General features: G+C 33.8%; 3 protein-coding genes and 1 non-coding gene across 6 annotated transcripts; 3 read left to right on the top strand and 1 right to left on the bottom strand.

The window, feature by feature from the left end:
* Nucleotides 1–2,976: 2,976 nt before the first annotated feature.
* Nucleotides 2,977–5,625, top strand: LOC129308535 (GTP-binding protein SAR1A-like). The gene is given in 4 exon segments (XM_054949696.1): nucleotides 2,977–3,358; nucleotides 3,481–3,612; nucleotides 5,107–5,358; nucleotides 5,360–5,625. Coding segments are annotated over 4 exon segments (582 nt in total). The 5' UTR covers nucleotides 2,977–3,229; the 3' UTR covers nucleotides 5,429–5,625.
* Nucleotides 4,323–4,447, top strand: LOC129310237 (small nucleolar RNA snoR83). The gene has a single exon (XR_008593074.1). It is a non-coding gene; the product is annotated as a small nucleolar RNA snoR83 (small nucleolar RNA).
* A 1,118-nt stretch (nucleotides 5,626–6,743) lies between the features above and the next one.
* Nucleotides 6,744–9,915, top strand: LOC129308536 (GTP-binding protein SAR1A-like). 3 transcript variants are annotated; one of them, XM_054949698.1, is made up of 4 exons: nucleotides 6,744–7,049; nucleotides 7,144–7,328; nucleotides 7,529–7,660; nucleotides 9,084–9,915. In XM_054949698.1, the coding sequence occupies exons 2-4, from the start codon at nucleotides 7,200–7,202 to the stop codon at nucleotides 9,402–9,404; spliced, it is 582 nt and encodes a 193-aa protein (XP_054805673.1). In that variant the 5' UTR covers nucleotides 6,744–7,049; nucleotides 7,144–7,199; the 3' UTR covers nucleotides 9,405–9,915. The 3 variants fall into 3 exon arrangements, with proteins under 3 accessions (XP_054805673.1, XP_054805674.1, XP_054805672.1); XM_054949699.1 differs by lacking the exon at nucleotides 6,744–7,049 and having other exon boundaries at nucleotides 7,063–7,328; nucleotides 9,084–9,409; nucleotides 9,492–9,915; XM_054949697.1 differs by lacking the exon at nucleotides 6,744–7,049 and having other exon boundaries at nucleotides 7,063–7,328.
* A 4,062-nt stretch (nucleotides 9,916–13,977) lies between these two features.
* On the bottom strand, nucleotides 13,978–25,211 carry LOC129308538 (calmodulin-binding transcription activator 6-like). The gene is given in 14 exon segments (XM_054949702.1): nucleotides 13,978–14,390; nucleotides 14,477–14,785; nucleotides 15,533–16,079; nucleotides 17,041–17,738; nucleotides 18,361–18,455; nucleotides 18,458–18,767; nucleotides 19,481–19,539; nucleotides 19,621–19,740; nucleotides 20,101–20,218; nucleotides 22,098–22,143; nucleotides 22,322–22,410; nucleotides 23,178–23,293; nucleotides 23,738–23,863; nucleotides 24,896–25,211. Coding segments are annotated over 14 exon segments (2,748 nt in total). The 5' UTR covers nucleotides 24,960–25,211; the 3' UTR covers nucleotides 13,978–14,339.
* Nucleotides 25,212–25,656: the final 445 nt, after the last annotated feature.

Below are 25,656 nucleotides of genomic sequence, written 5' to 3' on the forward strand. Positions count from 1 at the left end.
TTATTATAATAATTGACTTTTATTAAACTGACTTTTATCAAATGAACTTTTGACATACACACTTACTCAAATGAATTAATGATTCATAAATCTAGTTAGTGGCTAGATATTTGCCCACGCATGGATATTAAGTTTATAATTTATAATTTAGTTTTTTTTTGCTTGATAATTTATAATTTATAATTAGTTATACATGTTTTCTTACCATGAAAAAATAATTTGTACTTTCCATATTCTTAAACATGACTAATTTGTATGTGTACAGTGATGTGTTAAATAAATATGTTATTTTTAATATTATGCGAATTTTGAGAAAAAATCATAATATCTATTGGTTTTTAAATTAAAAGGGAAATCTAAAGATAAGAGGGGAATAATTCTTTCGCTTATTACGTTCAATAATTCTCATTCTCTGCATTTTATCATCATAACTCTAACATGTTCAATCAATCATTCTCAGTTTATATATATGTAACCGATTTAGTTATATTAACATTCTCTCCGAATCACCTGGAACCATATATCTTTGCTAGCTAGCACATTATGAGCCCTTCTAAAATTTCATATTGTTACTCTCAATATCCCAATATGATTCTAGCTAATCCAAGTCAAACCATAAATATCACAAGCACCACAAAAAATTTTTCAACAGTATTTCATATTCTGCATGCCTCAGGCCATTTTTTTGGCCAAAAGGTGCGTGCCCCATACGTAAATTCAAGATGATTGGTTATATTATTACAAATTAAAAACATGACCGGCTTTTCAAATTAATTAATTAATGTTAGCATTTGTAGGTGTGGATGTTAGGCTGTGTCACGTGCGAAAAAGTGGTCTTGGAAGCCAAACAGGCCAAACCGCGGACCAAACACGTGCTCATTCGGTATCTACCCTCACCTTCCTTCCTCTTCCTCGTCAACCACCCCATCTACCTCTCCTCTTTCTTTCTTTCTTTCTTTTTCTTTTTTAATTTCGTTCGTTTAATATTATTATCTAATTGGATTAAATTTGAACATTGTTAAGCTTAATTAAAAAATTCTCCCAAAATTTTTTTTTACGTTTAATCAATTCAAATTCAAGATGTTGTAATTAAACGGCAATCATAACTTTTTTTTACGAAGGCCATCACCTTTTGGTACCTCCCTCTCCTTTCTACGGTCTTTTAGTTTTGTTTCCTGTGAAATTTTGATTATAATTACAATATCAAATTCTATTGTGATGTGTTTGAATGGATGAAAATTTAAATTTAGATCAAATCTCTCATTTAAATATACAAACATTAACGAACTTTCTCATTATAATTCTTTGCAATTTCAAAATCTTTCTATATATAAAGTAAATGTGACGTAGATGGTAGTGCTTTGAATCCTCTAAACATTATTCTATCATTCAATTGCTGGAAGTGCATAAAAAAAAATAATTTCTTCAAAAAAACCCTTTAAATGATGTTTCATGTTTTTTGAAGATTAGTCACATGACTGCTAACTGTGAAAATATTTAGAGCAACACAAGAAAAAAAAATCTATATCATAATCATTTGAAATTTTACTTCAAACATTTTATTCTTTTCGTGTTTTTATTATTGATATGACTCTTGTATTTTTTCTCCTATTCTGTTCTCATTTTTCATTGATCAAAAATAAAGATAAACTTATTACTTTTTTTTTTTTAAATTTTGGTTTTGAATTTTAATTTGCTCATTGTTTTCTTTTGAATTTTTTTCAACTACCTAAATAAATAATTTAAATATATAAATCTGAAATGTAAAATTTAAAATATGAGTTTTTAAATTTAAAATTCAAACCCAAGTCTTATCATGTATAACGTTACCTTATTTAAAATCAAAATTAAAATTCAAATTTATCAAATACCTTACATAATTCTCAAAAAGTCAAATAAAAAAAAAGTTTTGAGATTCCCTAAAATTCCCTTCTGTGTTTTGGTTGACAACCCGGACAGACTCAATTACTCATTTTAACAAACAAGGAAACCATTCAAGGGGAACGTGAAAGAGTGAACGAAAATTCTTCCATGTCTTTTGTACATGCATATAAAATTATAATCTGCAGATCTAACACACGCATTTAAAATATTGCAAACCTAATCAGGAATCAGGCAAAAATTTATTACATAAAAAATTGGAAACAGCTGTACAATGTGGGATTCTTCATTGTACATCACTAAATCTATTCATGTATTATTGATCTTCCATACTCTTCAATAAAAGGTTATTGTAAGAACATATAGTAATAGTATCTCATATTTAAAAGTCATTAATACATTCCCTTTTAAAATAGTAATTTTCAATCAAGCCAGTCAACATAATTTAGAAACTGGCAGAAAAAAACTTATTTCGGGGGAAATAAAAATCACAATTTCTTTTTTAATATGAAAATAATCATCAATGTTAATACAGAATACAAGACATGTCACAAACGTTGAACAGACATAATTTAAAAGCATAAGTTCACAGGTGAATGTACATAGCATGATTATTAGCCAAATATTAAGTTTATTGTAGTAAGGTGGCAAGTTGAAATATCTCACATTTATCATGAGAGGAATAAATGTGTTAACTTTTTAACTATTTATGCACTTAACTCAGATGTTGGGCAGTACTATTTGCATCAGTCACCTAAAGGTTTGACCCTGCTTTTAAAAGATGAAGCTTTAGGGATTGGATAAACTCATTTATGTAATAATAGATCTTTTTTAGATCTCCCTTCCTTAAAAAAAAAAAGCATCAGTTCGTTAATAGTATTAATCAATTTTACTAATACTGATTATAAATAATTCTTTTTTTTTTGCCAACTAATTATAAATAATTCAACATCGAGTATAAAATTTATAACAAATAGCATCATTTATAAGCCGCAAGCAATGAATATGTGATTAATTATTTAGGCTATGTGCAAGATACTGTACATCACTCCGATATTTGTTTATTTATTTATTATAAATAAAATATGGAAATCAAACCAACAAGGGGAGCCACAACCTTAGTTTAGCATATTGATTTGATCCCTACGTGACCGTCTCCTTGCAAAACCGACCTGCGTTTCCTCCCACATGTGTTTACGACACTTGATCTAGGATCTCGGTGGGATCTGATTCCTTACTCTTCCTCAACCGGCGATCTGAAACTTCTCCCGCAGATTCGAACTGTATTCTTCAATTCCTTCCGATTTTGGTTTGGATCTGAACCTTTTGAACCAAATCCCAGGGGAACATGTTCATCTTCGATTGGTTCTATGGCATTCTAGCTTCTCTGGGTCTCTGGCAGAAAGAAGCCAAGATTCTATTCCTGGGTCTTGACAATGCTGGAAAGACCACTCTCCTTCACATGCTGAAAGATGAGGTTGATTTGGTGTACCTTTTCCAGAACTCGATCATGTTTGTCTTATGTTTTTTTTAATATATATATATATATATATATATCTTTTTGGATAATTGAAATTTGTAATTGATATTTCTTTGCAGAGATTAGTTCAGCACCAGCCAACACAACACCCCACTTCAGAGGAATTGAGCATCGGGAAGATTAAATTTAAGGCTTTTGATTTGGGTGGTCACCAAGTTGCCCGCAGAGTCTGGAAAGACTATTATGCCAAGGTTATTCTTTAATTCTGGTCATTTTTGTATGGTTAATCTTCAATGATAATAGCAATGATCAACTTAATATGATTTGTAGTATTTAAAAAGTGAGATTTGTTGGATGTTTGATTTTAATGTTGAAATTTATCATTTTCTTTTCGAGCAATATAGTATATACTTCCTCTCCAAATGGGCTTTTTGAGTGCCTTGCTGCAGACTTGCTTTCACGTGGATGGAATGGATCATCATTGTTCTTGTTAGGTCATTGGTCTTTTAAAACATGTTAACCTTTCACTGATTTTGCTCCCAATTGCTTTTTGATAAGGTTATGATATAACTTGGATGTTTAGGACTGGTTAACTTAACTCTCGTCTCCATATCTCTAGATCTCATTGGCTGTAACCAATGAGATCCTCTTTATTTTCATATATTAATTGGCTGTAGCCACTCTGATTATCCAAATGTAGCATGGTTACTTCATGGCTGGCTTGTTTGTTAGTGTCTTATTCCTATGGGAAAGATTCATTTTGGGAATGATTTATTTTTCTCTACACTTCAGTGGATGTATGGTTGTTGTTCTGTGAGCATTGAATTTCCGCAGTATGGTCTTTACAAATATATCTGATCTGCTCTTCTTGTCTGTAACTTTACCTTTTATTTTGCAACCAAACTAGTGACTATGATGGTTACTATTTGCTCTCTCCAATTCAGCGATGCTATGCCTCATAATCCCAGATAAAGTCCCTTGTGTTTATCTGATTCATGGGAGGCTAATATTGACAATGGAAGTTTCGCTGATAGCACCACTTTTAACCTTGCAGGAGGTGTTTTTACTAGTAGCTTTCCAACATTCCATGTTTTTTTTTTTTTTTTTTGGATTAACTAGAAAGACAATGACACCCAGATAGAGCGGGAAGAACATGTAGAAGTTACGTGCAGTGTAAATGTTTAACTCTCAATTTGAGTTTGCAAAGAAATGTGTACATTCTTTGGATGCATTAGGAAAATCGGAGATTGGAAATCCATGTATTCTTCACCTTGAGCGAGGAGTAGAGATCATAGTGAAAATAGCTATAGGCTTTTACTTAACAACTTAAACATTTGAGATGATTATGTGATGAGGAATTCCTTGCAAACCCGTATTTTCCTAATTAAAATTAAGCTGCGGCGCAAGTCTACACTTACAGTTTAATTCCATATGAACAGATGTATTAAAGATTACAATACACGTTTCCCGACTAGACATTTTTTGTTGAGCACATTGTTATCCTTCATTGACATAAAATTAATCTGTTATCGTTTTATCATCAGATGCATCACTTCTCGATACGTACCAATTCGTTGATGTTTTCTAAACTTGTTTTATCATAACTCATGATGTAAAGATACAAAAACTCCCTTTCAAGGCTCGGTGAAATTACTAATTTTTTCATTACATTGTACCTGGATTTATTCCTTTGAACTTTAAGAGGGAGTATGGGACATAACACAGACGTTTGTTGGCTGTTTTAGGTGGATGCTGTTGTGTACCTGGTGGATGCCTATGACAAAGAGAGATTTGCAGAATCTAAGAAGGAGCTAGATGGCCTCCTTTCAGACGAGTCTTTGGCAAATGTGCCATTTCTAATATTAGGGAACAAGATTGACATTCCATATGCTGCTTCAGAAGAAGAGCTTCGATATCATCTAGGGTTGACCAATTTCACAACAGGCAAGGGAAAGGTCAATCTCTCAGAATCCAATCTGAGGCCTCTTGAGGTGTTTATTGTGCAGCATTGTTCGCAAGATGGGATATGGAGAAGGCTTCAAGTGGATTTCCCAGTATATCAAGTAGATATTTCCCCTCTTGTTAATCAATTAGCACCATGTCTGCAGTTTTCAGAAGAGTTTCTTCCCCCTGTCTTTCAATTGGTTCTTGATTGGATTATTTGAATCTCACATCTGCAGGAATGTTATGTGCTGCATTCTGTATCTTAAGAGCATTTTTTGGGGAACAATTTTCCTTATAAATTTAGTTTACTGTTTTTTTTTTTTGGATATTGAAATATTGAATTGCATTCTATGTATTGTTGGGTGATATTATTGAAAATTTGTCCTAAGTGCCAAGTTTTAAAAGAGAAAAGCGTTTGAAAGAATCTTATTTGACTATTTTCTCGGTTGGTTACTTTTGACTGGAAAGGCGAAGTTGTCTTCGATTTTTTCTTTTTGTTTCTTTCATGTGGATCAATCACTCCATCGCCGTGCCATGGCATGGGCAGCCAACTTTGACTTTGGCAAATGATTCTAGAAAGTAATTTAGTTTTTTTTTTTACAGATTAAAGTTTAAGTAAATTGGATCTTAGCTTTGGATATGTCTACACTCAATCAGAATGGCGTTTACTAACAAAATTTTATATCAAAAACCAATTTTATGAATGATAAAGTAAATTTTTATCAATTAAATAACTTTTGTTAGTAAAAATAATGTAGTTTTCATAAATATTTTAAAACAATTCTCACCTTTAGTTTACTTATTAGACTCATTTATTTCATAATTCTAATACAAAATTACTTAAAATAATATCATCTTTATGAAATTCAAAATTTATTTTATCAAATATTTAATAATAAAGTATAACTTATTTAAACGAGAAAATTTGAAAAATGATATTGTTTATTAAAACTGGAGAAACCTATATTTTTTCCAGCATAATAATTTTTAGTGTGGAATGTGGATCCATTCATTCTTCCTCCAATAACAGGTCGGCTCGATGTGAGATGCGAAGTGGAAAGCACTCGTAGAAGAATCATTATCATTGTTAAATAATGACACAGCAACATTATTACCAGCATGCTAGAATTGATCAAGTCCAGGTTTGAAAATTTGCCAGTGACCTCATTTATTTTTTCTGGTTTTGGGGCCAACGTCAGTGACCTCATTTTAGTAGACATTCACTTGTTATTACATTATTACACCATAATACAATTTCTGAAGTATGGACAATTTGATATGCGATTCATTTTTTTTTTAAAGAAAATAATAGTGTCTATGTAGGTAAAACGGCAATTTTACCTCTAAGCACACGGCATGCTCGTACCTATCGCAGTTGAAAAGGTATCGCTACCTTGGTTTTACCCTTTTTTTTTTTTAACGATTAGGCAATTCGTTATCCCTTGCTTGCAAATTGGTGTTTATTCTAGCTTAAGTCTCTTTTGATTCTGTTCTTCTGACACGTAAGCGTCTCCTGAGGACATCATTACTGCCACAGTAGCATGTCTAATGACGCGTATCAGCCAATCACATCCCTCCAACTGGAACTCATGCTTCTTAACTGGCTATTCTGGTTTCCAAACTTGCCAAACATTAGCCTCATTTTGATCATTATTCAGCGTCTTGTTCACTGGCCCCCACCGGTAATCTGGCTTTCTCGGGCTCATCATCGCGCAAAATTTCTCTTCGGTCATTCGTTTTCTTGGTGACTCTTTGATTATTTGTTACTTTTGCTTGTGGTCTCTCTCAGATCTTTTCTTATATATTCTTCCTCTTCGCATCGCTGATTACATTTTCAGCGCTCTCGCGGCGGATTTTTGCTTCCTGAGGAACAGCGCGCAAATTTCCCTGCAAAATGTTTCTTATTGATTGGTTCTATGGGATTCTAGCATCACTGGGTCTCTGCCAAAAGGAGGCGAAGATCCTGTTTCTCGGGCTAGATAATGCTGGGAAGACTACCTTACTTCACATGCTGAAGGACGAGGTTGTGTTTTATTCTACAATTCCACTAAATTTTTGGTTTAGGCTTCAGTGGTTTTCTTGTATCGAAATTTCTTTAACTTCTTTTAGCAACCACTCTCATTACTTCCTGCCAGTCATCAAATAGAATAGTTCTAATTTCATTCAGCCACTTGCTCCTATATTGAAGGCTATTTATTTATTTCAGTCTTCCTGATTTCGCAGAGATTAGTCCAGCATCAACCTACTCAGTATCCGACTTCGGAGGAGCTGAGTATCGGGAAGATAAAATTTAAGGCCTTTGACTTGGGTGGGCACCAAATTGCACGTAGAGTCTGGAAGGACTATTACGCTCAGGTGTGTGTCTGGTTTAATTTGATTTAATGTAGTTTTTTTTGCAAAGAAAAGTATTTATTTACCAGCAAAAATCTACAGCACACAGTGGCAGAACCAGCGTTACATAGGAAAACAAAATAAACCAACAACCACCTCCCTAACCTACCTTTCCCTTCTGAACACGGTACATATCATCAGCCCATCTCTTGTCTATCCAACACTCTCCCAGCACTGGGCAACACATTACTAGCATCAGTCCTGATAATTCCTGCCAAACAGAATGGGCATTGCATGATTCCAACCAATGGGGCGCATCCTCTGCAGAAAGCCTTCACCACCAAATTAGCTGTTTTGTTTATACTCCTGGGAAACCATTTTTAAAATTGATGCCTGTTCTGCGAGTGTTCTGTTTAGCCAGAGTGGGTTAGTCGGAGGTTCAAATTTCATCTTTGATAATCTAAATTTGCTATGAAACTCCACCCCCTAATTCTCAATAATCCAAAATTGTTGAATTCTGTGCAATTCAAATTGCTCCTGTATTTTGTGATGTTTTTTGGGAGTGATTTTGTGTCCGGCTGTTATATCGACATTAGGTGGCATAACTTGACCCATGCAGTTTAAAAGATTATTCCTTTGGTTATGTTTGCTTAGACTTTAAGTTGGAGCGTGTGCGTCTGTTGTTTTAGTACATGATCCTTTCCTACATAGATGGGTATCAACAGGAAAAAAAACTCTATTCTTCTATTACTTTATACATCGTGACATTAGACTTAAAATGAAGACGGGAAAATTTCCTTCTCCTTTGATAATGTGCAAAAGAGGATTTCACCCTCAGTATCCTGCTTTTGATCTGTTATTCCGTTGTCTCATGGACTGAACCATCTATTTCAACAGTATGGAACTAAGTTTCTTGATAAAGGGAAAAAACGTGGACAGACACTGAGCTCGTATTTGAGTTTCACCTCTGATTAGTTCTTTAAAATGTAACTTGTGTAAGTCCAAGCATCTTGATTTCCTGCCAAGCCACTTTAATATTTTTCTGTACGAGTTTCAGATTCGCTGAAACATTTGAGAAAAAATGTTGCACAAGCTATATCAACAACAAGAAGACAGTGGTTATAGATTTGTGGGTAATGTTTCTTATTCAGAAATAATCAGCTTCCCTTGCCTCAGATGATTGCATTAGATACAATTTTTCCGAAGCATGGGGTTCTGATGCTTGTCATGCATGATTCTCTTATATTTCCAATATCATTACACTGTTATGCATAGCTTTCTTGAAGCTTGTAATAAGCTGGCTACAATGAATCCTGGGGACTTTATTCTTGTATTGTTAACTAATTATTTAGGACTTGTTTGAGTCCTCTGTCTGTATAATTACGCGTAACTAAGATGGAAGTTGCACCCTCCCTTTTCAATTAATTATGAAATTTCTGTCGTGTAGGTGGATGCTGTAGTCTACCTCGTTGATGCATTTGATAAGGAGAGATTTGCAGAATCAAAGAGGGAGCTAGATGCTCTTCTTTCTGATGAGTCTCTAGCAAATGTGCCTTTCCTCATCTTGGGAAACAAGATTGACTTACCTTATGCTGCCTCTGAAGATGAGCTGCGGTATCCTATGGGCCTCACTAACTTCACTACGGGCAAGGGCAAGGTCAATCTGGCTGACTCTAATGTCCGTCCTCTAGAAGTGTTCATGTGCAGTATTGTCCGCAAGATGGGATATGGCGAAGGCTTCAGGTGGCTCTCTCAGTACATAAAATGAGGCGGGTGAGTAGACATTTAAGTGCGCTCGTAGCTTCGGATTATCATCGTGCTGATGATGCACTCACATTAGTATTGTAATTTTCAGATGTGGCTGCCCATGTAAATTGGATTCTTAATTGTAGCTATATGGGCTTTCGGGCAGGGTCAATGTGCTTGTGTGTCTGTACTGGTTTTACTAAAATTACAGAATTAATAGTGTTGTGTGGTTTTTTTTTTTGGATAGGAGGGTGTGATTTTAATGTTTCTGAGATGGCTTCATGGGTTATTGGGAATTTGGGAGGTGACTTCCGTGTTTCAAAATTAGATCTGTGTATAGCTGTTCAATTTGTATTCGGAAAGTAAAAAAGTTTACATTGCTTTTCCGCCTTAGGTTATAATAATTTTGACAGCTTTCTTTCCCTATTTCCACAATAGCATTTCACTCTCAAGATTGAAAATCGTCCCAATGGTTAGCGGCATTTACGCTAGCTATGGGAGAGATTCAATTCAAGTTTCGATTTTGCTGTTAATCCGCTTCTTTTAGTGGTACTCCCTCCGGTCCCATTTATAAGTCCAATTTTAGAAGGTGTATTTGGTCTCATTTATAAGTCACGGTGCGTCTTTTAGGTAAATTTGAGAGGTATTTCCAAAATTACCCTTATGAGAGAGAAAAAGTACAGAACATTACTTTTTAGTTTTGTTGTATATAGGTGCATGTTTGGAATTTTACTTACTTTTATTCCTTGTACTTTTATTGTATTGGTATTGATCCGGTTAATGACTTATAATCCTGAGTAGTACTTTATTGGATTGACCAGGCTGTAAGTTTCCAGTATCAATCTTGCGGTTGAGGTATTCTGAACTTGTGGGTCCTCTAATGACTCCCACACTGCAGGTTAGAATTCAAGCTTTTTTACGAGAAAAAGAGTTTAAAGGATAGTCTACAATTTATTATTAATAAGTACAGTTAATCTCTCTCTCTCTCTCTATATATATATATCTATCCATCTATATATATATATATGTATAACTGAATGCCCGTAAAAGTGTCTCATAAGAGCCATCTATAAAGCTCATTCAATTTCATGGGTTGCCTCATGAATCGAGGAAAAAACGTTTTGCAGTATTGTCTGCAAGATGGCAATTTGGGCCCATCGTTAAAGAATTAGCACCTAAATGGGTTAACCCTGTTTTAAGGCTCTATTTTGCAAAGCAAGCTTTAAACTTAAATTTTTTTCCTTTTTTCAATTGAAAATTAAAAAAAACATATTTATAATCTCAAAAAGGTTATTATATATAAAATTAAACTTAAGAAATTAAATTTAAGTAAATTCACATCACAATAATAAGCAATATATAAAATTTAAACATCTAAATCTAACAAATAACAATATCAAAATTAATACCAATAAAAATTAGACTTTGCTAGCATAATTAGCAAAATCTTGAAGATTATCATCATTATGATTATCAACATCAATATAATTTGATCATTCTTCTTATGGAGCCTCCTTGGTGGCAAAGATATTAATATTTTAGTTAGTCTTTTATTTTTTAATCTGAAATTAAAAAAAAAGGTTAAAAAGGGTTGACCCTTTTATTTTTAGGTTAAGGTTGGCCCTTTTAAGCTCAAATGATCATTTCTTATTCTAAAATAGTGGCTAGTATTTACTAGTTTTGAGTTTGAAAGGGCTATTCCAACGGGCTCTATCATAATTGCTTACCTAAAGGTAAGCATCATCATCAAAAATGAAAAATTTATGATTTGGCATTTTATTCATGAATTGTCATGGACACATTGATTGTGAACTTGATCGAGCTAACGGTCTTTAAAAGATCTTGTAAGTTCTAGAATTGAGATGTTTACCTTTAAACCTTTTTTGATAAGTGATGGGTACCTTGTACTAATAAATAAAGTAATTTTTTCTTAAGAAATTTTTACAAGAAGTGAAAAACCCTCACGATAGTCAATCATTAACTTTATTGTTTTTTTAACTAATGTAACACATCCTTAACCCATAAGCAGTGACATTATGACTTTGATTATATCCTTTGATGTTAATTTACTATTGAATTCTTTTTCTAGGAGCGTTGAATAATATGAAATCTTGTTAAAATAAAATTTAATAAATATTATTAAAATATTAAATATTTTAATATTTAATAATTTAAATATTATTATTTATAAGTATTCATCTAAAATTTATAAATTATATTTTAAACACTAACAACACAAACTAGTTTTTCAAAATTTATACTTATCCGGTCTTATTTATAAATCACTTTCAATATATTTCACGAGAATTAAGAAAAATCTTAAAATTAATTAACTTTTCCTAAGAATTTAACAATTTCTCAACTTTGCTTTTATTAAATATACATACTTTAATAACACATTTTCTTTCTCAAATATTAGATGGAAGGTAAGAGTAAAAATTTGTGATGAAAATTTATTAATGTGAATTATAAATAGGACAAAAAATTATTCTCTATTTACTCTATAAATAAGACTAAAAGTAGGGGTGGTCCTACGTGGTGGCCAATGTGGGCAAGTGCTCCCTTAAAATAGAAAAAATTACATGAATATATATGGTAAATTTTGCATTCTACCCCCACTCATCTTTATTTTTTGAACCCACTGAAATATGGCCCAAATCAAACCACTATTAAAATGTTATACTAAATAAATTGCCCCTAGTGACTCAGGGTCTTAGGACCACCACTGACTAAAGGGAGTATATGACTTATGATTTTTTTATATATCGATCATATTTTTAATATTGACTAAGTTCATCAAATTTTTTAAGTCATTCTCTGTAATTTTTTTATCAACTAACAGTTTTCCTCCAAAATATTATACCACCTAAATTTAATATTTTAATATTTTAATATTTTATAATTTGGTATTAAAAATAGAGGAAATGAACTTCCAAATTGATGGATGGATTTTTTCCCCTCATCTTTCCATTATTATCTTGTTAAGTAGTTATTTTTGTAGCACGTTAATAGAACAAGTAATATCTTTTAAATAAGCATTTCTATTGATATGTTAGTCTTGGTCTGACATGTTTATGATCTTACCCTTAATTGTAGCATGTAGAGAGTAATAAATTTAAATGATGTAATATTTTGGAGAAAGATTGTTAGTTAACTAAAAAACTATAAAAAAATGACATAAAAATTTAAGATACTTAACAGAAGAATTTCAATCAAGGAACATGAAAGAAAAATATCTATCGATGGGTCTCCAAAAATTTTGAAATTTAACTATAAGATTTCTAAACTAAATTGAAATAAAATGGATGACTAAAAAAATTGAAATGCCCTTTTGCAAAAAAAAAAAAGAAAAGAAAAAAAAATGATTGACAACTTATATTAGTAAATGAACAAGTGAAGTTAAAGAATTAACAACTAATAATTTTATATTTAGGGAAAAGTAATTGAACTAGTATGATTATTGACAAGTCATATAATTTACAACTGATATTGATAAATTAATAGGTAAAAGTTAGATAATTAACAAATAATGTTAGTATGATTGTTGATAGGTAAAGTCATGTAATTTATAATTGATATTAGTTAATTAACAAGTGAAGCAAAAAATTAATAACTAATGATGATGCTTTTTGGTCAAATTGAGTGAACAATTTTTGTAAAGAATTTCCAAGTCAAGTAAGTAGTTAACAAATCATATTAATAAAATTAACAAGTAAAATTATGAAATAAACAAATGTTCTTAAAATTATGGAGTTGTGGAATTAACTAACTAACTATTTAACAAGTACTATTAAGGAATTAATAAGTACAAGTAAGTAATTAATAAGTAAAATTAGGTAGTAACCAAATACTTGTTAATTTTGCAAAAGGACATTTCGGTCTTTTCAACCACCCATTTTATTTCAATTTAGTTTAGAAATTGTGCAATGAGATTTTAAATTTTTTGAGATCCACCAATATATATTCTCTCTTTCGTGGTCTTTAATTGAAATTCTCCCTACTTAATATTAAAAATATAATTAATATATAAAAAATTACAAGTTATTTATAAACTTTAGAGGAAAAAAAATTAATTCAAGCTATTAATATTTAAAAAATAATTTACATATTTTAAGTAAATATTTATAAATAATAATATTTAAATCATTAAATATTAAAATATTTAGTGTTTTAATAATATTTATTAAATTTTATTTTAATAAAATTTTAAGAACAAACTAATATTAAAAGACATGATTAGAATTTTACTTGTCATTATATATATGCCCCATGAATTTCCTATTTCTGTTCCTATATCAACAGAAAATGACAAAATTCATGATTAAAAGATACTTTTTGCTTTTTAACAGAATTGTTCAGGAAAAACAATTGTTGCCCCCTAAATGCCTAGCACTCCTAAAAAAAATTTAAAAATAAGAATGAACCTTAATTTTAACACACGCGGATAAGCTATGTGCCCTTGAACAGAAAAATTTGAAAAATTGTTTCAAAATATGTTGTAATTACTTAGTATTTAATAACAGCATTGTTAAAAACAGAGCACTTATCAGGTCGGTGGATCGCGCATCATAAATAAGCACACCTTGCCAAACAAATTAGGAAGAACTTTTGAATTAGGTAGGATATTGGGTATTAATAGAGTCCTCCAGCAGATTTGTAGCAACTGGCAACAATTATTTTGTCAATTCAACCCTAGAAAGGCATGCCACCCAATGTAACCTTAGATGGTGCATTAAAAGTCTGTCTTAGAAATCCCGTCTACACATAAGAATTTCACATTTCACAAACAACCCTTTCAGGATATTAAATCAAATTGAAAGGGCTGAGGAAGATTCAATTCAAATCTACACTGGGGTCTTGGAATTTACAGCATCTACACCCTACATGCATATTACAAACTATACAAAATGGGGATTAAACAAATATACCATTCCTTTTGCCACACACAGCCTGCCTTCTATAGAATATCAACCTCTGAATTGAGTAGCTCTTCTAATTCGAGTTCCAGCTACAGAAAGCAATGTTCACAAAGTTAAATTGCCCGGTCAAATCAAATAATTGAAACAGTGAAAATACATTGCATGAAGTTGTTACCTTTGCCTGATTGTGAGCCAGCTTCATCCTCCTATAATCTTCTTGTGCTTTCTTTGAACGGAACATGGCCTGAACACGTACTACAGATCTCTCCACACGTTCTTCAGCTTGTTTCCGACCAAGCCGGAAGAAGTCCTCTTCTGTGTCACTTTCCAGCTTTGGTTCTTGCTCTTGTTGGACAGGATTTACCTGAAGTCCACGGAAGCCTTTTCTCTTTAATCGCCACCGCAGGACTGCCTTTTCAAGTACTCCAACAGACCAGAGAATTTTACGATACTGCTTCCGCACTTGGTAGCCCCGGAAAGCAGCCTGCATTGACACATGCAATCAATCCATTCATGAACATAAATTAATATCAAAACTAAGGAACATGTAATTTTACGGGGGAGAATCTGCTTCTGGTCCCATTATAAAAAGTTGGAACCTAAGAACACAGCTGAACTCCTGTCAATTATACACAGTCAGGCTCCAGTGAACCCAGCTAAAGGAAAGGTCAAACAAAACTCAGACACGCCTGTGACACATGGATATATATATATATATAGATGGACAGTAAATATATCATTTTGCGGTCTTACTGCCAAGGAAGAGAAATGCAGGTTCTCTGCTCAACAACCTAAGCACTTCCCTTTGCATTGCTGAAAGATGGGACCCAAAAAAAAAAAAAAAAACAATACAAGAAAACCATTCCGAGATCCTACATTCCAAGGGACTAAATCAATAGTCTCTCGGCAGTATAAGCTTCATTTTACCTTCTGTTTTTGGGAAAAAGTAAGATATGCCTTGATTCCACTCATTCTAAATGTATACAAACTAATCAACATAGTTATGCGTATGAGGAAGAAAAGAGATTGACTCGTGAATCTCAGGTGGACAATTTGCATGAGAAAAAGATCCTCCATAACTTGGAAAACGAGTCAGGTTAAAATTTGTGCAAACGGCTCTAGCACCCAAAAAAAAAAAAAAAGACTCGAACAAAGCAGCTCGGATATGCAAAGTCACGTGTGTTCACGGAAGGCAACCAGATATATCATAAGCAGGAAGGTTAGCCCTTACTTGGATTCTGATAGCCTGCTGTCGCATGTTGAGAAATTCTCTGCGCAATTTCCATGTACGGAACCTATGCTGGATGCGACCTGCAGCTGCCATCATCCTCCTTGTGTTATAGTTGCGATAGGCATGCTGAATCTTCATTGCTGCAACAATCATACGGGCTTCGTCCTCTGGATTTAAAATCTGAACTGCCTTTGCTCGTACTTTGAACGAGTGCTCCCTAAATGCAGCCTGTATTCGTGCTGCAGCCTCAGCAGTTGTTCGGTAAGCTGCTAATGTATCCTTTAGGTATAGCTGGTCCGCAGTGAGATTGTCATAATCTGCTGGATCATTTGTGTTTGTTTCCAGTTTGCCACTGATATTTCCAGCTAAGCTCATGTCGTTGAACTGCTCAACCAGAGATTTTTCTGAAAGATAAGCTGCTAAGCCTTCATAACCCTTCATGAAAGCAAGATCAGCAGCAGTACATCCACCAGGATGTTGTGGAGTGGGATCTGTGACTAAGTTAGGCTTTGCCCCAGCAGACAACAGCAGTGCAACCGTTTTCTCCCTACGAAACAACTTTTGGTCAAATAAAGATAGCATTGGACTTTAGCTTAAAATGATGATAGCTATTGGAACCTGACAAGGTGCTAACCGAGGAAGGAGATTGGGCCATTGGTCCAACCATCAGGTCACTAGTCAAAAAGGTCATTGTGTTGAGAAAATATATTACAACTTCGACACCACATTTTTTGCATTAATAAATATATCACAATAAGATTATTTTTAAATATTTTTAATAAATAAACAGATATGACTTTTTAATAAACTTAAATAAATTTTTAAAACAAAATATAAATATCATATGTTTCATTTTGATTAATCTATATCAGAAAGTTTTGTTATTTTATTTAAAATAGAAAACGAACTTTAAGGAAACCAAAGTACAACTTTTGTCAGTTCAATACGACTTACTCTACAACGGGCTCGCATTGGTTGGATTATTTCTTGATTTACTCCTTGTATACTTTAAAATACTTATTTCAAAAGCACATGGCCCAGGTGTGGGGTGTTTGCTTATAAGCATCCAGTTAACACTAAATAAAACTTCATTATTGCAAACATTCCAGTTCAACCAACCTGGTTTATGTTTCTGGGTTAATAAAAACCCATGCCTGAACTTTCGCCAGTTCTATTGTATGTTCAGCCTGGTTGATCAGTCAATCCAATCTTGGTTTCATCAACCATGAGATGAACAATAAAAGCTCATTCAAATTCTAACCGGATTTAAAGGGAGAAAGAACTTGTATAGTTGTGTGAAAGTATTACTGCATAGACGGGCAATATACCAAAATCATGCTATATTCAGATGGCTTTATATTTGAAGTTGTTTATCTAGAAAGACAAAGATATAGAACAGAAATTGACTTTTGAACTGTATAACCATATCAAAAACGAAATTGATTCAATTTGGCTGCAACAAACTTAATGGATCAAACAGTGGGACATCTGAGAGCATAAATATGTACCTTCCACAGTATGCTGCCCAATGAAGAGCTGTCCATCCAAATTTATCACGAAAATCTAGTGACAAGCCCGATCCTGAAAATATTGAAATAGCCCAATTATATCCCAGAATTGCGCACAGATGGATTACACCTTGACCTTGAGAATCATATTCAGTAGTCTTACGGCCCAAGAGAATTCTTTCCAATAGCCACTCCTTTAATCTGTTTTTCAAGGACGTTTCAAATAGTGCATCTTTGGCTCGAGGAAATGGAGTTTTGTTGCCTTCAGTTGACTTAAGCAAGTATTGCCAACTGTTGGAAACCAATGAGGTCTTTGAAGCAAAGTTCCTAGCCTCATTTATTGCATTATGTGATACTTTATTAGAGATAATATCAAGACTCTTATGAGTACCAAAAAGCAAAGAAGCAAGCCTCGTTTGAAGTCGAAACTCAGCCCAGTTGCACGTCTCTCCTATAGAGGCTGTAGGCTCATGCAAAATTGGAGTACGATACTCAAAATTGACAACCTGGCTTATGGGCTTATGGCCATCAAGGCTCATATAGAGATTCACGAATCCTGGGGAATGTGGTGATACCCAGCATCGGTAGACCCCAACTTGAACAATTTCAACCCGAACACTTACATCACCACAGACACAAAATAGATCGGACTTTTCATGGTGCAGATAGTTATAATGAAAGATTCCAGTGAGCAGGATCTGCAAGAAGTACACAAACACCAGAAAGTCCAGTAACAAAGGCAAAATAGATGGTAGTGAATATGGGACTTGGTTACATGCCAGTTAATATGTAAAATCTGTAGTGACAATTTGCAATGATGTAGCAAGAGATAGCTCTTTAATGCCAACTGTAAATGCATTAATCTATACTAAAAAAAGAACTATGTGGGAGTTTGGCTCTCAGCGATTAAAGCATTTGAATTTTCCAAGCACAATGTGTTGCTCAAGACAAATTAGCAAGATATTGATACTTTTGATGCCAAATGACAATTCATTTATTTGAATTGGGAACGAAGAGAAAATTTGTATTTCTGAGTCGAACTCTTGGTCTCTAAAGCTTTTGAATCATGCAAGCAACTGTTCAGAACAAAGTAGGAGTTGTTACCTTTGATGCCAGCTGAAAATGCATTTGTTATACAGAAAAATAAATGAGAACTCAGCCTGGAGTCTTTCCCAGCGTTCAAAGCGTTTTTACAAGCACGTTTTATTGCTAAAGACAAAATTAAGAGGTTGGACTCATCCAGGAAACCAAATAATACACAGTTATAATAGAGAATGGTTACTTGGAAGTAGATAAATAAGAATAGGAAGGGGAAAAAACCTTGGTATTCTCAGTGGAATAAGCCCATGCAGGCGAGACCTCGGTGAGGTTAAAAAGTTTTTCAGGCAGAGGTTGCTGATGATCCTCTACAGGGAAGAATATGGTTCTTGAATGGACATAACAGGCGACTCAATAGATGACTCTTCCACAGAACAATGCGGATCAGAAATCATGTGGTTGATCCACCTTCCAAAGCTGTCCTGACTCTGCAAATTATCATTGACCAAAGTGTCCAAGGAATCAACACCACCCACGGAGACAGGATATCCCTTCTGCGGATTTGGATTTTCTTGATTATCTTTTGTCAGAAGATCTATAGTTTCTGGGAAACTATAAGGTGCACTCCCAGTTATAGGTTGTGTTATGTCATCAAGAGAAGGAATTTCAGCAGACAGACTGCAGCTTACCTGGTGACAGAAACCCAGTAGAAGTAATCACAGAAGCTGGCACAAAGTAAGAACAAAAAGTTTCGAGCTAAATAACTTAATGAAGCCAAGCAATCCCTTTCTATGTTTTATGCATAAAATACACAACTACGCTTTTAGTCTCCATCCAAATGATTCATTGACACATATAAAAACGTAAAAGTAGTCAACAGTCAATTGGTTAAGTCAGCCAAAATAAAGAGGCAAAGTTAGGTCTAAACCACAAATGAGAACACCTAGAAACGAGGAAAAATATAGAAAGTCCACAATAGTATTAAGCATGCCTAACAATCATTTGAAGGCCTCTTAACCTGGCCGCAGCTTTTTGAAAGTGATTGCTGGTGAATAGAATAATATTATATTTTGATAAGACTGATATTTTCATAACTTATCATCATCCAAAGAGAAACAATTTTTTCTTTTTTTATTGTGCACAGATATCCTCCTATTAGAGGCAATTGTAGGCACAACAATTTTAATAGTGAAGATGGTCATGTCAAACGCTGGAATCTAAATTCTTGTCTATCATTTGAATCTGCTTCTAAAAAGGCATGATAAAACCACCTCTTTTAATAAATTGCATTTGTATATTTATAGGAAAGAAGCTTTGACGAGAAATCACAAGGCTAACTGTCCAATCAGCAGAAATAAGCCAAAAACAACAAATAAATAAAAGAAAGACAAGATCTTCTTACATTGTTCAAATTGCGATTCAGCAAAGGCTGATTTTGTTGATCAAAATATGAAACCTTGGCTGCAAAAAGTTATATCAGATTTAAAGGAACAAGGTGTTTTCAGACAAGCAACTGATTCCGCTGAATCCACAATCTTTTACCTCCAATAGATGTGGTGGAACTGTTAAGATCATTTGTAACCACAAGATCATCCCATTCAAGCGTGTTAAGCTCAAGAAGCCTCTGCTCATGACTCTTGAGTTTTGAATTGTCATTAATTTCTGCTTGCCTCCAAAGAAAAAGGGATCAGAAATATAACGCATCAAAGAAAGTCAACAACAGCATCCTCAACATCAACGAAATACCATATTTTAACATCCTACTACTATATGTGGCATCATAAACAAAAATAAACTCCAATCGGCTATCTTTGGGAAAGATAAGAGGGAGAAATATAAGCTTTTTTTTTTTCTTTTGGGGGGGGTCAATATAAAGAGACATGCAGCTTATCATTAGGTAATGGCCATGTCCATTCCGCATCATTCACTGTCCTGAGTTTACCAATATATGTATACAGATATGAAAATCTTTACAGGTATAGTTTGCAATAAATAATACTAAATCCAAAAGTTCTTTCTCACCACCAGCATATGGATTGTTGGTCCCAGAATCCAATTCTTCGGATAAAATCAATGGTGCAGTTGGATCAGAACTTGAACTAGAATTTGAATTTACAGGTGTAGTTGGAGAGCCCTGCAACTGTATCATAAACAACAGCTCAACGTAGGTTAGAATACCAATTTTCATCATCCAGATTAAATGGATGGTAAGTTTAAGTCTAATTATAAAGCTGCTTCAAGTATTCCAACACAAACAGATAGGCAATAAATCTACCATGGATGAGATATTGATGCCAAAATATACAGCTGTCCCAGAACAAGAGTTGCACGCGCATACACACACACACAAAAAAACAGAAAGAAGAAATAAAAAGAATTTTCAACTAATTGAGGACAATGTGATGGATGCAAACGTCTTGTCATTAACTTTGGTGAAAAGACATAGTTTCAAGTTTATGATACCATTGAAAGGGAACTATATTAATTTTATGTCATAACCTGAACTTTTCAATCAAACAAGGAAAGTTGGATACCACAACTCACATAAAATATGGGTAAAAAAAAAACGGCATTATATATGTTAGAGATGACCACAGAACAATCTAAAAGCCTCCACTTAACAGCTGAAGCTTTTGGGTTGAAATGATTGTTGACATGATACTAGAACCTCTATGATCAAGTGGTCAAGAGTTTGATTCTTATTACCCTCTATTCTCTTACTTAAGTTCAACTTTCAACACAAAGGAATGGTTGTGCTTTGTCCGTACCTAAGCCCATTAGGCTTTTTATGTGAAAGAACATGTTAGTAACAATAATAAAAACTATTCAAGGGCCTTCATTAAGTAGATTAAATTTTTAGGTTGGAAGTCTTTGATGATATACAATGTGATAGGAATAATAAAGCAGCACAATTAGAAATAATCGAATTCAAAGAGTCAACCTAAAGCAGTTCAATAATTTGAATTGTTATATAAGCACACGTAAAATATACTTGGCAATCTCAGAATAAGCTATTATCAATTCATGATCCAAACCCAACTAATCCAAGACAGTTGCAAAATCACATGGTGGCCAAGATATCACACTTCAATTAACAACCTTTCAAGACATAAGAGTCGTTATGGGCCCATAATTAACAGGCCAACACTGATTCACATGAGTAATTAGGTGTGGAGTGTGAGAGGGTAAGCGAGACAATAGAACCATTGTTAGTGAATATATATTGGGAGTGAAAGGTGAGGAACAATAAGTATAGTGTGGGAGAGACTCTAAACTCTCAAAAGCTAGAGGATTGAGTCTGAGAGTGGTTTCTTTTTTTCGTTTTGCTGATCATTCTATAATTCCCTGTGCTATTTTCTTCTGTTATTACTATATAGTAGGGGGTAACTGAGCTTCGTGACATGTCATACCAGGGTTATCTTTGGGTTCCAACAGGTGTTAATAAAATTAATCATGGAACTTGAATTAACATCTTAAACATTAGGTGAAATGATACTTGACAACCTCTGCAATGGGGGCCACTTATGATAATAAAGGATCTTTAAGCCCCATTGGCCCAGAATAGGTGAAATGATCCAAACCACATGGCCGAAAATAGTCTGGTTATCTTACTCATCAGCTCTTAAAGCTTATCCACTTACCATCAAGTAATCCACTACACAGATCCAATGTGGAACCTAGGAATTCCCGTTAAACACAAAGGTGACTAGTTCATGCTGTTTGACCAAGGCAAAAATAGACACACGCATCTAATGCCATCCACCTATACAAAAAATGAAAATCTCCATCCAAAGAAGAAGACATGATTGGTCAGTTGTTGTAAGAAATTTAGCATATGCAGAGATGTTTGGATGCTTAGCTCTCAGATCTAAGATCATATATTAATTACTTTCTCAATGCATGTGCGTACTTTCAAATCAGCAATGCAGCATGCAAATTAATTTCCTTAGTCATGTTTTAGGGTCAACACTGATCTTTAACAGAAGAAAGCAAAAGTTAGGAAGAGAAAATAATTGTACCTCTTTTGTTTCACGATAATGAACAAGCACTACGTGTTCCAGACTCCTTGAAAATAAAAAGAAAAAAAAAGAAAAATCAAAACAACAGTCATGGGTCAAATCGAAGTTGCCATATAACCAATAACATACAGGCAATATATAAGCATTCGTAACAAGTCATACGTAAAAGTTTGGACATGCATAACTGAGGTGTCAATAGTTAAGCCAACTAAAGATAGGCATACTTGTCAAGAAGCCAATAACATCTACGCACAAGTCTTGGGTTATCTTGGCCATGCGCATAGTAAACATGGATCCTTTCTTCATCACCAACCTGATTGATGGGGAAAAATGATCAGAACAAATGTTCAAAACTAGATACTGCAAATGTTGGTAATGATTCAATCCATTATCAGAAGCACTTGCAACAAAAAACTGCAGGAAGGAAAGATGATCATGAATTTTATAAACTATCATTTGATAAATTTTTTTTTTTAAAAAAATTGAACTTAAACCCAGCAATCGATAACTGAGCCAGAAAATTTTTAAAAAATTAAAAAAGAAAATATAAGAATGCAGCCGAAATGTTAAACAGAGATAAAGATAAAAATGTGACTGAAAAATTATGCAAAAACTTTAGGTTCATGAATTATAACTTACATAGCAAATAGAGTAGACATGTAAACCAAAAGAACCTAATTAATTAACGTCAGTACTTCATACCTAAACCTTGTAAATGTCAAAATTCCCAACAAGAAATTTCTACTTGTAGAAGAAAGTACATCAAAGACACGGTTCAAAATTTAGGCAAAGTACAAAGAAGCATTGTCCAGAATTTTCCAAACCTAATGTTTATCAGGCTACTAGTTGCCATAGCCTACTTTATATGTGTAAACCAAAAGATTATTTATTCTCCATGAAAGTCCGCAGATACAAAAGAAAAAGAATTCCATCATAATACATGGTAAATTCCCTCATAGCCACAGACATGATTAATGTTCTTTAAATTCAAGTTAAAGAAATGAGATACATTACGGTACCATAAATTTAACACTAACGTAAATTAACACCCTAAGGGGGAAAAAACAGAAGACTACTCACTTTTAAATGTTCATGAGCTTCCTTGACAGTTTTCCCATCCTTTTTCTTTTTCCAGTTGTATCCATCTTTTCGAAAGTTCCTAAGCATCTTGCGGTCAAATAATACAATAGTACCACCTTTTTCCATTGTAACATTGAAAAAAGAAATATCAAATTATCCCTGGTTTGACATCATATAATGGTAGCTAAACAGGAAACTTTTAACTCGTATGTAAAATTATTAAAAAATATACACTGAACCTTCTATCAATCAAAATGCATGTTATGAATGGAATTTATCACAGTGTGACCTCAGATTGCTTTATTCACAACATACATGCATGTAGATAAAAATCCCCAAACATGCATTCATATTTACAACAGAACCTTAGTTTGACAAATGAGCTGACGTGACAATGTCGTGTGAAAAACCACTCTATCAGAAGGGAAAGTGCTCGATGGAAATTTAAAACGCATTGCTACACATGATGAATAGAAATAATGAATGGTTGATCAGCATGAAAATGATGCATGCATATCCACTTTACCGAAATCATACTGCTGCCAAAAATAGATGATTACTTGGAGGCAAATGCACTGGCTTCACACGGATGTTGAAATACTTGGAATTACTAAGTATAGCATGAATCTCATTAGGACGAAGCCATCTGCCTTTTGCTTCCTCCATAGTGTTCCTAACATCCAGATCTGGGCCATATGGAAGGAATACTTCAGAAAAAGGTCAATACAGATAATTGAAGTCATTGATTCACATTAATCAATGACTTAGTAAACCGGGTAAGATTTGTAGCTAGGAAAAATTGCAACAAAAGTGCACATTGAACTAATAAATGTCTGCTTTCTTTCAACCCCATGTTAACAGGTACAACTTTCCATGATTGTATCAAGCCAAAAGTTAGGATTATTACAAACCACCTTTCCTGATCCAAATAAATTACTTTTCTCTTTGCTTTCAGTAAGGTCTAAACAATGGCAAAATAATAAGATATCTCGATTGATTTATGAGATGTGGAGAGATTTCATAGCTTGGTGTTATCATTTTTTATCGGAACATCCAGCAGAAGTCAACATACACAGCAATTCTAAGCTCCTAACACCATTACCCTGCACTCCTCACTGTACAAGGTACTAACATATAACAAATACCACGGTTTGGGCACTTTGCCTCAGTACGAGAAACAATTTTCTGTCCATTTTATATTTCCCCATTGTTCTCAGGAAACAAGAAGAATTATTCCTAGTGAACTTCAGCTTTGCGGAAATTACATCATTTCAAGTGTACTGTAAAAAAATCCTGCGATATTAATCACTCACTTCTGTTCTGTTGATAATTAGGGGAAAGTTTATTTATAGGCAAATTTAATAATCCCATTGGCGTTATCCAGAAATTCCAGTAATTTTTACTTCATTCACGAGACAGGATTTAGAACCAACCCTGTTTCTTTTTCGCTTCTAGGCCGCTTCCTAAACTTCACCCTTGCATTTTCAAGACAAACTGACTCCAAAAGCAAGCGCCCCCCCCCCCCCCCCGGGGCCCAAAAAAAAAAACCACAAACAGAAAAAACACAGAACAGACCAAAATTTGAAGCCCCAGGTCCCATTTTGCTTAAGAGTTAAAATAGAGCAGAGGGCGAGTACAACTGGAAATTGAAGGGGAAAGAAAACTAGACTTGTAGGTTGGCATGATCAGAAAAGGAGGGAGTACGGGCGAGTATGTACCTCGCAATGTATGGAATCCATGTATCTCTGAACCAACGAGCTGCCCCGTTGAGTTGTTTGCCATTGTAGAAATCTCTCAGAAAGTTAAAATACCTCTCGGTGCTCAATTAATCATACCCACAATCTTCTTTAAAACAAAGAAAATTGGGAAAATAAAGTATCCCAGTTATTGAGGATAACAAGCTTTAGCTGAAAACCAGGCGGGGAAAAAAAATCAAAGGACGAGCCCAAAAACCACAGAAAAGATGAGGAGGTTACCCGTTTAGAGAGGGAAATCAGAGGAGTGTAGAAGGGAATCAAAGCTAAAATACAATCACTTCGTTCTCGGATTCTCGCTCTTGGCCTTCTTGTCTAAAGTCTTCGCAAGGTGGACTCAATTAAAGCGACTTTCCAGGTGGCGTGGATTGGCTGGGTGAAACAAATTGCAGTTAAAACGCACATTAAATTTATTAGATTTGTTTAACATCTCATGAGAAAAATTGAAAGAAAAAATTGACATGAACAGATTCAGCATCAAATTAAATACTGAGAAAAAGTTGGGAGAGATTTAGTATTAAGTCCTTCATTAGCAATAATTACTGAGAGTTAAATGATAAAAATATTTTTATTAATTAAAAAAACAAAAGTTAAATAAGGTTTTTTTTTTTAATATTTCACATAAGGTAATTCATTATCAATATGTCACAAGGTCCTTTATTGTTAGCAATTTTATATCAGCGCTTAATACAAAGTCCTTTAACGCCAATATTCAACATGAAATA

Source organism: Prosopis cineraria, unplaced genomic scaffold (assembly GCF_029017545.1).
Source record: "Prosopis cineraria cultivar Desert tree isolate PC_DT_omini unplaced genomic scaffold, ASM2901754v1 PC4, whole genome shotgun sequence".
NCBI classification, from domain to species: Eukaryota; Viridiplantae; Streptophyta; class Magnoliopsida; order Fabales; family Fabaceae; genus Prosopis; species Prosopis cineraria.